Genomic DNA, 14113 nt, shown 5'->3' on the forward strand with positions numbered 1-14113 from the left:
AGACTTTTGAGTTCCTGTCCTCCACAGTGGTGCAGCTGAATTAGTCGCACTGATTGGACCAATTGTTTGGGTTTGAACCTGGACTTAATTAATCATCAAACCTTTTCCCTCTTCATTTGATCTGCTTGGCGGGTCCAACTGGTTCTGGTCCCAGTAGTTGTTTTCCCTTTTCTTCCTTGATTCTGTCAGCTCTACTGGGACCTCATTTCATGATTTAGGGAGCCTCAGTCCAGATGTTTTTTGCATTGGGAGCGTCATCCTTTACTCCCATCTAGCTTTGTTTCCCACATGGGCTCCCCTGTCTGTGAGAAACAAATTTGGAATGCATGTCCTGTGTGCTTCTGTGGTCTGGATTTGACATCTGCAGTATACTTGTCTGTATCTTCTATTGTCTTTCCCTTCTGATCTGAGAGTTTGGATCATCAGGACGGCGGGGAGGTATACCTCCTGAATTCAATGGGGTGTATCATCAGTGAAAGTGGATGAGTGCATTTGGAGCCCTGTGATATGAGAACATGCCCAATTCATTCCAGAAAGTCCCTTTGAAGGCAAAAACATATCGTTAGATAGCAGAGTTCCTCCCACAGCGATGGACTTAGGGTGTATTCGTAAGGCTAACAGGAGAGACTCCAGCAGCTCTGTGACCCTGATCAAGATTCGCAACCACCCCAACATATGACCACTTCACTTGATAGAATCCATTATTTCCAAGATTAAATGTGCAAAGATGAGCTCAGAGCCTGGGTAGACCATGAATGTTTGACAACCGCAGCTCATCACAAGTTCACGGGCATCTGCTTGGTCTGTAAAAGAATATCAGCACCCTGAGAGTCAAAATATCTTGGAACAGTCTGAATTAACTCTCGGAAACAATGTGTTGATTTAAGTCCTGCCTGTTTCAGGGTCGTCTAAATCCCAGCGGTATCAGCAAAAATGAAGAAACACTTTCTACAACCACTTTCCAATGTTCTGTCCAAAAACCTGCCAAGCAGTCTAAGATATTAGAAGTATAACATTCCAGAGGTCAGTGCCGTGACTCCGGGAACATACCTTCAAGAGCTGTCAACAGTCTGTGTTCGGATCTGATGCTCCCATATTGCATCTTACAGGATGTATCCTGTGTCTGGCCAACAGTAAAGGTCACTGCATGACGCATCATATATTTATCTCACTTCCTAATGTTTTTCCACGCAGGCCTGCAAACACTGGCTGATACTGGAGACCACCACACCCACCACAGCCAAGAAAGTCAGCTGGATCGTGATACACTGGCGTTCTATAGCTCTCTCATGTTTTACATTTGAGGAGATTGGCAACATTGTCTTTCTTGCTCGCTTCTATTTGTATATTAATTTGATTATGTGATAATGTAACAGGAAGGCCTTTATTGAATTGGGCAACGCACAATAAACTGAGGACCCAAAAACCCATTATAGTTAAACCTCCAGTCCGTCGCAGATAATTAATTTTTCTCTTTGTCTATTGCGTTGTGAATACCCTAATGTTTCCTAGATTTGTTGGCCGATTCTTCTTATTTGGATGATTAAAATCATAGCGCCGATGTAGCTGAAGTATCTGGAGGAATTTTAGAGAGGTTTTTGTAACACTGCATTACAAGTTCCTCGCCAAGGTCTCTGTCACCTCATTTTCATTTAAGGACGACTAAAACGATAAAACATGGATCATCTCTTAAGGTGGAAGCCTGGTATATTCTGTTCTAAGTTCCTCTGTTCTGCTTAATGTTCAACAACTAAATGCATTGCTTGTGCTGCTGATGAAAGTGGTTCTTTTTAAATCCTGTTAGTAAACAAAAATAAAACCCTGTAAACGAGTCCCTACCATAGATAAATATTTAAGTTCTTATTTACCTGTCTGTTATTAGTTAACACGGTTTGCCAAAATGCTAATACACAACAAACGCAGGGATAGCATAACTAAAATTCTTGTCCAACCTGTTTCTTTCTTTGCCTTTCTTCTTGATTTCTTTCATTTTTTTTATAATCTCACTGGTTTTGCACATGAACAATTAAAGAAAGGATCAGAGTGTTCCAAAAGCTGAATGAGCGCTGATTGGTCGTGAGATAAGGAGGTCAGGAAAGTTCACTGACTGTAATTTATCCTTTGGGAGTCCCGTAAACCTTCCTCTCAATATGGCCCTTGTCTTTGTCTCTGGCTCTTGACCATCGGGGGCAGACAGAAAAACGTCCTGACATTGTCTGCACCAAGGCGGGGGAGCAGTGACACCAGTTCCTATTGTTAAACCAACATATTTATAGAAACATCTGGCTGCGCATCTTTATGAACAGTTGTATATTTGATTTTATATTTGTGGAGGACATTACACCATCTAGTTTGTGTACCACAGCCTTGGGGTTTATATATAGAGCTTATTTTTTATTTATGGGTTATTTTATGGCCAAGTAAATATCTAATAATATTCAATGGGAAATGTATTATCCTGGAAGCTGGATTTATATGAGGGATTTCCTTCTTTTCATCTTCTGGATCATTTGCCTAATTTTACAAGTGACTTCCGTGCTGCTGTATCCTGCAATCATATATTTACATCATAATTTACAACCAACTGTTTACTGAAATGCAGGCAGTGAGAAGTGCAATAAAGGAAATAAAGCCCCTCTTTAGTTTTTTTATAAATAGTTTTCTGGAAGACTTTTTGTTTTGGCTATGGAAACTTAGAAACCCTGAAGTGAATGTACTCACTGTAACAGCGATAAAAAACTTTCCCTTGATTTCACCAAATGGAATATTTTTAACACAAAAAATTGCATTAAACATTTTTGAATCTTCCTAATTACCTCTAAGTAAACGTGACTTAATCATCATTTTTCGCAATCGCAATTTGTTTATATGTAATTCGTCACCGTGGCCAACAGAGGGAAGCACCACTCTGGAAAACATCCATTTGCTGCCATCCTTTTTAAAGTCAGCTTTGAAATTAATGTGTTCATGTAAAAGATGTGCGCCAGAAAGATTACCACGCTCAGTAACACCACACGGAAAGAATTTTACTACTATCATGAAAAGACTGCTATCATGGGGTGAATGGGGTGTCAAACAATAAAACTACATTTCCCGTTACTTGTAACCTAGGAAGTAGTTGGTAAATGAGTAACGCTTGCTTTGCTAATAGGCGTACACCGAAATCTATCCATTTACGCGGAGTCAGCGTTCAGCTCCAAAACTTGCTCGCCTATAAATTCCGTCTTTCCCCTTGCTACTTAGTCAACACCAGCCATACAGATGCGTGTGTTTTGCGACTTTGTTGATCAATTCCAAGGATTGTATTTCTGTTTGTAACGTGTTTCCGGCTTCTATGTAAGTTTAGACCAAGCGCTCCCTAGCACGAACGTACAACTGCAAACCTCTCCGGTGACCTGTTCTGGACTTGGAACTACAGGTAAGGGGCATTTCCATAAAAACTTACTTATATTAAGATCATACTTATGCATGAAGCCTAGCACATGTGGCTTCGCCACCAGGAGTGTTGCTCGGATATTCGTCATTAGCTGCTACTGAGCAAAAGTGATCTTGATTCTTACTACCATGTTGATTAATAATCGATTAAGTTAATGTGACATGTTTGAAGGAAAATAGTCAGCCACAAGTGTCTCATCTACGCATATTAATTTCCATTTGCTCTAAGTACTTCTGAAGTTCTTTAAACTTTGAAACTGTCTCAAAGTACAAATCCGTCTCCAACATGCAGTCAAAGATATGCTTAGATTGCATTATAAAAGAACCAGCCCTGCCTTAACTAAACGAATACACTATCCTTTGTACCCTTGATCCGATTTTAAAGGAATTACTACTGCTCTGTTAAACCTCTATTGGTGACCATAAAGAAGTGTTCTCCAGCGTACCCCAAAATGGTTCCTTTCACCTGAATGTTGTGCTGCATTAACTCTCGTTATTCCACCTTTGCAGTCGGTCATGGCTTTGGCTGGAGTGAGAGTTATTGAGCTGGCAGGCTTGGCTCCGGCGCCTTTCTGTGGCATGGTCCTGGCAGACTTCGGGGCCAAGGTGATCCGGGTGGACCGGACCAAAGTCTCCATGGCTCTGGACACCCAAGCACGTGGGAAAAAGTCTGTGGCCATCAACCTGAAGACCCCGGAGGGCGTAGCTGTGCTCAAGAAGCTCTGTGTCCAGTCCGATGTGGTCCTTGAGCCCTATCGTAAAGGTCAGGTCAGGGGCCCTGGTTTAAAATCCAAAGTGTTTTTGTTGCCTTGATGTCTTGGATCAGCTTCCACGCTGGTATTTATGGGTCAGGTTCAGGTTAATGAGTCGTCCCCACTGTGTGAATGTGGAAGCTGACAGCTCTGTGAGCATAGACCAAACACTATCAGCATGGTGCTAACAAGATGACACCTGTAATTTGTCATATCTCTTGTTCTGAGCAGCTCATCAGATTAGAACTGCATCAGGTGACCCGCCCTGCAAAACATCCCCGAGAATGAAAAGAGGACGGTTGCGTTAGGACAACAATCCAAAGCAATTTTAGAGAAGCATGAGCTTGAGACTCTAGGGGAACACTGACAGGATCAGTACTTTATAGTGCTCTAAATAAGATAGCAGCCTGGAGGCCAAGTGCACGGGGCACGGTGAGGCTCAAGAGCCCTGAAATAGTCGCACAATTTTAAAGACAATCCTGCCAACTCAGAACAGGCACTAATACGCCGGCCCATCTCACACGAAAACACTTGACCAGGTAAGATTGGAAGCCACACGTGAGGAAACAATCTTCCTTGACATGTGCTGTTGCGCAGCAATAGGATGCGGGAAAATGGCCAGTTTTTGTTGAGAAGACAAAGCGGGTAAAAGAAACAAAGGTTCTGCTCAGGTTGGCAGCAGCTGGCCCAGCTGTGTCTGATAAAGAGCATCTCTCGGGTTGCACCTAAAGTAAATAAATTGGTTTTTTTTGTGTGTTCCATTTAGATTGTTGTGTTCCGTCTGAAGCGATCAATGATTTGAATGAATATAATTATAGATAAACTCTACTAACCGCACAGGGGTGATGGAGAAACTGGGCCTGGGTCCTCGGGAGCTGTTAAGGGAAAACCCTTGTCTGATCTACGCCCGCCTGACAGGGTACGGGCAGAGTGGCTCGTACGCCACTGCAGCCGGGCACGACATCAATTACCTGGCCATATCAGGTAATCACAGCTCAACATCTTATTAGATTAGATTAGATTAGATTCAACTTTATTGTTATTGCACATGTACAGGTACAGAGCAACAAAATGCAGTTTAGCATCTAACCAGAAGTGCAAAAGAAGCAGCAAGTGAGGATAATAACTTAATAAATACAGTATGGCGGTTATTTTACAATTGTTTACCGGGTTGTGCTATAAACATATTTTACAGATGGTGTTTACATTAAATGCCTTGGACTATAAGTGCAGGAGCTATTTAGCTATTTACATAAGATAGAGGAGATGTGCAAATTATAAATTACGTGTATACAGATACCGATGATAAAGTGCATGAGTGCGCAGGACAGGTTTAGACAGTAGCTACATTGGTTACTAAGCTAGTGAGTTGTTGTGTAAACTGCTGTAGTGTAGTGAGGTGTGGAGTGTGTAAGGGTCAGCAGGAGTTCAACAGGGACACCGCTCTGGGGAAGAAGCTGTTCCTCAGTCTACTGGTCCGAGTCCTGAGGGTTCTGTAGCGCCTCCCAGAGGGCAGGAGGGAAAATAGTCTGTGGGCGGGGTGGGAGGAGTCCTTGAGTATGCTGCGTGCTCGATGCAGGCAGCGCTTCCTCTGGACATCTCCGATGGCAGGGAGTGTAGTCCTTGTGATGCGTTGGGCAGTTTTCACCACCCTCTGCAAGGCCTTGTGCTCAGCGATAGTGCAGCTTCCATACCAGACTGACACGCAGTTGGTCAGGATGCTTTCTATCGCACAGCGATATCGGGTTTGAGGTTAAATCCAAATGATCAAGTCTATAAGTTGTTGCCATTTTGCCCTCGCAGGTCTTTTGTCCCGGCTCGGCCGCAGTGAGGAGAAACCCTACGCCCCACTGAACCTGGTGGCAGACTTCGCAGGTGGCGGTCTTACCTGTGCTCTAGGGATAGTGCTCGCGCTGCTGGAGAGGACAAAATCAGGGAAAGGACAGGTCATCGACGCCAGCATGGTAAGCGTTTCATCAGAACACCTGTTGCTTTTGCATGTCTCCGAGTTGCCACAATGCAGTCACCTTAATTCCTAGTAATAACTGCATATATGTCTTTATAAAAGTCTCATGTTTTCCTTGCATTTTCCTTTACTCAATACATTCTTAAATTTATATTTGGACAGGATTTATCAGGTTTCATGCAACGTTTACCCCAAGGATGACACGATTTGATTTTGGAGGTCAAATACTATGTGATATTTGATACACGTTATTCTTATATTAAACTTTAGTTTAAAAATTCGTTTTTGCGGGCAGAGTGCGCCCTCCTGTGGTTGAATAGGCTCATGTTTGAACAGTGAATCAAAAACTAAACCGATCATATTTTGAGGCGTGTGTGACTCTCATCAGGGCAAAAGAAGCTGGTAATAGATCTGATGATCACTCAGTTGCTTGGAGTAAATTTGTCATTCATAAAGTATCCTGGCTTTAGTGGGAAAGTGGAAGAAAATGGAATGAGAATATTCAGATAAGATTTCTTTAAGCTGAGGAGCAATATTCTCCAAATGCAAGATTAAATACACAGTGGAGATGTGCTTGCATCACTGGTCATGCAATAAGACCTCAATATCAGAAGGACAAAATGATTACAGGCTGGTGGGGAAAAAACAAAAAACGGAGACAGCGTCAGCTCTTGCAGCCTTTCATCAGAAAATTGGCAAAATCTGACAGCATTCTCACAGATGGCATCTTGATAATTAATCTTTTGTTATTGCTCAGAGCCCAGAACAATAGACAAAACAAATAAAGGCAGACAATAAAGATTTTCTCTATTTAATGAAATAAAATTCAGAATTTGTGGAACTTTGCTTATTTCTGCCACACTACCATCTACCATTGTCATCTACTTGACCGTCTTTCTGCTGTCAAGTTAGCGGACACCGGACAAAAACTCAAACAGATGGATGTTCGGATGTGAGTCCCTCCATACCACATGGGCTCACCAGCCATCCAACCGTGTGTCTTTACTCATCGGCAGCTGATTGCTAACGAATCAGGTTTTGCCCTGATCTGAGTGATATTTCTCTGCTAGTTGTGAATCACTGAATAAAGATCTTTAAAGTCAGGAAAAGAATAGAAAAACGTCATGCTCCATTCTCCCCCGACAAAACGTGATAAACGTGACTTCAGTATCATCCATTTGCTCTGTTGTGTTTCACCCTTAATGATCCTCGGGACAGTTTCAGCATCTTCAGCTCCGTTTAATCTGTTTCTGTCTTCCATCTGACAGCAACTCGCACTCCCACATAAAGATTCACTTCCCATAATCTGCACAGAAGTGACAAAACACCAGGAGCTCTTCAGCACTCGAGAAGCTAATTTAAGCAACAAGTTGCAGGCACTGTTGACGAATATGAGGCAGCAGGCGTTTGAGCAAAAAAGTGTTTTATTTTGAGGGGGGTGAAAATATTTACTTAATAGATTTACCCAAATGTCCTGTGGATATTTATTCATGCACAGTAGCTTCTGCTCAGCTTCAAAAGGGCCCTGTTGTCGAGTGCCGAATATGTGAATAAATGAATACAGTAGGGAGCCTTAAACACATGCTGCTCTATCGTGACTTAGGGAAAAGTAATTAGTAATCTTTAATGGAATGTTCTGCTTGTTTCCTTACTTCCTGCGCGCAGGTCGAAGGAGCTGCATATGTGGGCTCTTTTGTTTGGAAATCACGCAGCATCGGTATGTGGGATCGCCCAAGGGGCCAGAATATGTTGGACAGCGGGGCGCCCTTCTATGACACCTACCAGACCTCAGACGGGAAGCACATGGCCGTGGGCGCCATAGAGCCGCAGTTCTACCGCCAGCTGCTGAAGGGTTGGTGACAAATGACCACATACACACAGCTTCAGAAATAAAGGGCGCGTCCCTGCCAACGCCTGCTCCTTTAGAGTGGGACCACACTCTGGACTGGAATTAGACAGATTTGAAATGAATGGCTGCAGGGTTGTGATTTATCCCTGGCAGCTCGTTATGATGTCACAGCCGCTGAAACAATTAATCTGAGCTCCTGATTCGTGTCCGTCAATGACTCCACCGTGACTTTAATCAACAAAGGTGTGCGATCCGAGCGTCTATTCCTTCGAAACCATTTCCCCACAATCGCAACCGACACATCTGTTGCTCAGGCAACAAAATTACAATTGTATGTCAAAAGGAGCTGTTCCCGTGGAAACGGCATGTATGGCTCCCGGATGACAAGTCCTATCTTAATTAAGTGGAAATTGCTGGAACTGTGCCTTTAAACTTGATTTGAGCGGAAGATGAAGCTGCCTGAGCTGAATCGAACCCTCACAGGTCCTCTGCACCGTGAGACGCTTTATCAGCTGACGCAGACAGAATGTGTGAATGTGTGAAAACAGGCAAAGCAGCTGGGCCAGGTGGTCTTTTACCTCCTGACCTCAAGTCCTGCACGCTTGCGTCCTGTCTGGGCGATTACAGGCCTGTTGCTTTGACATGTGTGGTGGCAGCATTCCTGCTCATCTTGACCCTCCACAGTTCGCCCATCGATCCAACCGACCTGTCGGGGAGGTCGGAACGCTGCCTGTTCAGCACGTGCTCGAACATCTGGAGTGCCGGAATGTCGGAATGCCGTTCATTGATTACAGCCTTTATCACGTCTGTGATAATAGATTAGGGCAAAACCGAAAGGACTGGCCCACCTGCAGGTGAATATAGGATTTCCTGATAGGAGTTAAGATCAACTGCTCACCCAGTGGTGCACCTCCAGGCTCTGGCCTCAGTCCTTTACCACATAGGTTGAGAGTTGAGACCAAAGTGCAGACAACATCAGAGTCATTGGAATTATCAACGACGATGAGAGGACTGCTTACAGGGACGAGGAGGGCAAATGTGTCCATATGGTGCAGGAGCAATAACCTTTTTATCAATGTTGCAGCAGCATGTCTGGTTTGGCCGTATGAAGCTTCACCTGAGTCTGTTTATCTCCTAGGTTTGGAATTAGACGCCGCAGAGTTGCCCGATCAGATGAGCTTCAGCGATTGGCCAGAGCTGACAAAGATCTTCGCCGATCGTTTCGCTTCGAAAAGCCAGGCAGAGTGGTCGCAGATCTTCGACGGGACCGACGCCTGCGTCACGCCCGTGCTGACATTCGAGGAAGTGAGCTCGCACCCGCACAATCGGGAGAGGGCTTCGTTCATAGAGGATGCTGGCGGGCAGGAAAGCCCCCGGCCAGCGCCGGTGCTCTCCAGGACTCCTGCGGAACCCGGCCTCGCCCTGGACCCAGCTATCGGAGAACACACGCTGGAGGTGCTGCAGGAGTACGGCTTCAAACGGGCAGACATCGATCAGATGCTAGCCGCGGGCGTCATAGAGGGTCATGCTATGAAAGCAAAGCTGTAAGAGAAGATTCTCTCCAGCAGAATAAAGGAATCGTTAAATGGACCCAAATAAGGTGACTCAAGCTGCAGATCGGTGCTGAATCAGACTGAAAAATGAGCAAAGCAGAAAAAAGAATGTGGTAAAAGGAAAAAAAAACATTAACAATAAAACGTTGTAAGCTGCATGGAGCTAAACTGCTTACACTTAATGGACACAAGTAGTCTGGATGCGTGCGACAAAGACCTGTCAGAAAATAGAACAGTAGATGATATATTCTGCCGGCGAAAAGGCCACGAGTATGTAATCACCGCCATAGCTCAAAGTAACCGCCGCCGTCGTGATGGATGGTCAAAATACACCCCGAGAACGTTGTTTGTCTAAGTCCCTGTAGCTGCCACACTGCCCGTCCTCTCAGATCAGATTCACCGTCCTAATTACTGATTCAGTGTGATGACAGATGACACGAAGGTGGCGTGGTCTCACTGAGAGCCGCGGAACTATTGGTGGAGGCTGTAAACGCCGCACATTTTAATCCTGTTAATTGTACAGCGCCGCGGTAACCTTTTCATTAAATGAAAACCTATTTTTCTCATATTCTGTAATTAATAATGCCAATGTTGTAAATAAAACTTGAACACGTGTCTTTTCTCTGTCAGCACAGATTTCATTCAACAGGTTTTTATTCCATATTTCCATTGGTGTTCTGCATGGTGGGCAGCACAGGGCCTCTGCTGCTAAGTGTTAACGGTTAAAGTAATTCATCTGGGGAAATAGTCTATTGCTCAGTTATGGAGATGAAGCCCATCACAATTAGAGATGAAAGATCGCTAAAACTCAGTTGAATGTTCAATTTCTGCGAGCTGTGATGTTTTCAAGAGACAGAGACTTTAGCTCATTTAATGCAAAGCAACATTAATGATGTGAACCCAGCACCACAAAAACACAAACACGGTGGAGGAGCCACCGTGTTTGTGTTTTTGTGGTCATGAACTGTTGAGGTACAAATGAATTATTCACAGTTATCCTTTGTGGAGGCGGGTGTTTTTTTTTGCAATTCAGCTACGTTGAATTAACATCAAAAGGTAGCGTGCTTCTCCTGCAGGCGCTGTACATTTTTTAATGAATTCTCTTCCTGGAACTTTCTTTTCGTCTTCAACAACAGAGCATCTGACCATCTATGAAAAAGACACTCCTTTGACCTTTGATGCCAAATTTTGACATCAAAGGAAAATGCCTAGAGCCATACTGCCCCTGAAAGCATCACGGTCATTTGATAGCTTTAAACCATTACTGGTCAGCTCTGGGTAACCCATGAAAGTTACATAATATCTCTGGGATGGAGGAATGTTACTATGGGGGCACGTGGCGCTAGAATCAGACCTTTGGGAATGAATGTGGGGAATGTCCGTGGTGTGACTGCAAACATCTGACTCCCGTCATGCCAGCCCGAGATGGCTGCAGGAGTTTCACATGAGAGTCTGAGAGAAGTGTAGGAAGACAGGAATTGGAAGATAATGTCCTTGAGCTGAGAAACGTGTCACAAATTATTTTTATTGGCTTTTGTCTTCCACAATGGACACCATTTCCCCACATGATTAGCAAGAAAAGTGGGTTTACTTCGGTTTTACCTGGGCTCTCAGAGCTTCACGGCATGATTAAATGAAGGAAAGTCACCCAAAAATGGAGGATTTTAAAGTTATTACTTGATCACTGTTGACACAGAGGTTAAGATTAAAATACAAATAAGGAATCAACAGCGGCTTAGGCATAATGTGTCTTTCATAACCTTGAAAATGGCATTTTAGTTCAGTTACATTAAAAAAGTAATCTGATTTCAGAGGCAAAACATCCTGCAGTATCACAATATCGACCTTTTGAAAGAATGGACATAAGATGGACGTAAACTTGCCCTGATCAGTGGGTCGGTCCATCCGAGCTGCGTGCCGACTGCTATCATGTGCCCCGGCGTGACTGCACGGGTGCGGTTCCCACACGATGACCCGTGCTGGCGGTTTTGTTCCTGCGAGTGATTTCAGGAGGGTGCTCCTAACAGGATGAAATGACCTTTTTTCCCTGCGCTCCTCCTGATCCCATGCCTCTCCTTCTGATCAGCATCCCTCCTCAGGGATCACATGCAGCATCACTTGATTAGCTGAAAGTGCTGGTGCAGAGGGCTACAAAAAGCCCTTGTGAATCCATACATGGACACAGCTGCTTTTATCCTGGATTTCTCTTGAAGCAGGTGGGGCAATAAGTGGCACTAATGCTAGCTCTAAAACATTTTCCCAAATATTGCGTATATGCGGGCATATTGTGGTTTAAAAAAGAGCATCAGCATACTCCAGGAGGTGCATGTCAACCATCGATTTGACCCGAAGGCTTTATCTTAATGGGAATCTGCAAATACGCTGCATGTAAATGTCAGAATGTGATGGGCAGAATGTGTCTGGACCCTCAGATTGTAGATAGAAGGATATAACAGGTCCAGGACCTTTTTAATGCCTCGATAAAAGAGATCTAATATTCTGCCTTAGAATATCTGCCGACGCTTCGAGAAGAGCCATGATTGCTGCGAGCAGGAGTGGGGAGGAAGGACGTTTCTTAAGTAGACGTCATTAAAGTCCTGCCCAGAGACAAATGTTGCTTAGATACACCTACCATCAGATGGGAGAGCACAACAGAAATATGTTTGACATGCCGCTTCCCCACCTTTCTTATTTTAACAGCAATGCAGTGAGCTGACAGGCTCGTGCTCAGAAGTGATGGGCTTTACCTGCAGGCACTGGACGTGTCAGGATTCAGCAGAAATACTGGCTCAGTAATTGGGAGGAGAGTTAAGCTTCGTCCTTGAAGTCCGCGCAATGTTTGAATAACCAGAGTCCTGGTGGCGCTGCAGCTGTAAAGCACGTTTCTTCCTCAAGGCATCCGGAAAACTCTTCATCTTCCTGCCCTGCAGAGATCAATTCCTCTAAATAACATCTTCCCCAATCTTGGTCTGAAAGTGGAAAATGTAGGAGGCTCGAGGTTTCTCACTGATGATGCCTTCAACTGTCTGTTTTACATGAACCAATATATTTGGCATCAGCAAGGAACAAGACAGAGATGCCACTTCCTGTTATGACCTTTAAGGTGGCGACTCCACCAATATTGAGGTGACAGCAAGGAGCAACGGCAGATTTATTAGCTTATATGTCAGTGGAGATTGTTTGATTATTATTCAGCATCTTCAGACATAGAAGAGAAATTCATTATTCTCAGAGGTTTGGAAAAGAAAGCCCCTCAGTAATAATAAATTAATCTGATTAAATAAAGGTTTGCGCGTTTGTTTTTCTGATCCTAATCAGAAGTCTTGTGCACCTACATTCATCCAAAAAAATCATCGGCAGGAATCGGCAGGAATTTAATGAAGCAAGCAGGCTTTTTGGAGGAGGTCTGGGCTGCCAAAGATGCTAGAACTTCTGACACTCCCAAAGAGCCAAAACGCGCTCAGTTCGATGTCTACGTCGCAACACTTCCACCCGAGCTCCCTTTTAGTTTTAGTCCCCTCAAAGGCCTTTGTTTTCTGGCCTGAGCAGGGTTGGACTTCAGGGAGGAGATGAAACCCAGCATTGCTTGTATCCCAAATCAAGGAGAGAACAGTTAACGAGATCCTTTTAAAATAATGTCACATTATTCCACACCACATTTGATCGATTCAGGGGAGATTTAATACACTCTACAAGGTTCATTATTCAAACGTTAGCAAAATTGTTTTAGCTCAATTTTTCTTTTTTATCAATTGGCCTTTAGCTCAGACCTTGAGATCCATTTTAAAGCGCCATAAGTGGCATTTTGTTGTCATGACGATTCATGATGAAGAACCAGTTTTGGTCCCAAGCTACTTGAACCCTAGCCTTTGCCTCAGAGAACAAATTCATCTGAGTCCAATGAGTCCCCTGAGTAGAACACACACTCACAAAAATAAAGGGACACTTGAAGTCGATGAATCATAATGTCAGAGCACAATTGTAGTTACTCCATCCCTCCTTCGTGGTGAATGAAATCCCTGCACTCTTTGCTTGATAAATCATGTGACCTTGAGCATGGGGCACCTGATCATCACTTTTTAGCAATAATGACCTGGCAACATCACGTCCTGGACCACAGCATACTTCTGTGTTAACTAGTGTGTCACGCTCACCGATAAATCTGTCGTTTAGCTATCGATGAGACGCTTGTCCCCGTTACACACAGCGAAAACTGCACTCAGCATGCAGCTCAGCTCAGATTGACATGAGCGAACAGCCGGTGTTTAAAGATGTACGATGCTGCAGTGAAGCGAGCCATCTTGGTTGCCCCCTTGTGGCAGGCTGCAGTGGAGGACTCAGCCGTTGCCTTCCCATTATTGCAGTTAAATAGGACCCAAACTAAACTCCAAGGGAAAAAAGGTCAAATGTCCCCGTTGCTTATTCATTTTTGCACAGTTTATCTCGCTTTATGAACTTTCGATCACACGTTTACACACAAACCAGTGTGAAGTGCCCGGGGGACTGCATCACACTGGTTCTTTCTCTCCTCCCCTCTTCTCTTTACTCTGCCCCACTC

General features: G+C 44.1%; 1 protein-coding gene across 1 annotated transcript; it reads left to right on the plus strand.

Annotated features, from left to right (window-relative positions):
• Positions 1-3169: 3169 nt before the first annotated feature.
• amacr (alpha-methylacyl-CoA racemase) lies at positions 3170-10184 on the plus strand. The gene is made up of 6 exons (XM_003965182.3): positions 3170-3418; positions 3946-4198; positions 5028-5171; positions 5991-6151; positions 7819-8005; positions 9141-10184. Exons 2-6 carry the CDS (start codon positions 3952-3954, stop codon positions 9548-9550), a joined length of 1149 nt encoding a protein of 382 aa, XP_003965231.1. The 5' UTR covers positions 3170-3418; positions 3946-3951; the 3' UTR covers positions 9551-10184.
• The last annotated feature ends 3929 nt before the right edge of the window (positions 10185-14113 follow it).

Source organism: Takifugu rubripes, chromosome 6, assembly GCF_901000725.2.
Source record: "Takifugu rubripes chromosome 6, fTakRub1.2, whole genome shotgun sequence".
Taxonomy (NCBI): Eukaryota; Metazoa; Chordata; class Actinopteri; order Tetraodontiformes; family Tetraodontidae; genus Takifugu; species Takifugu rubripes.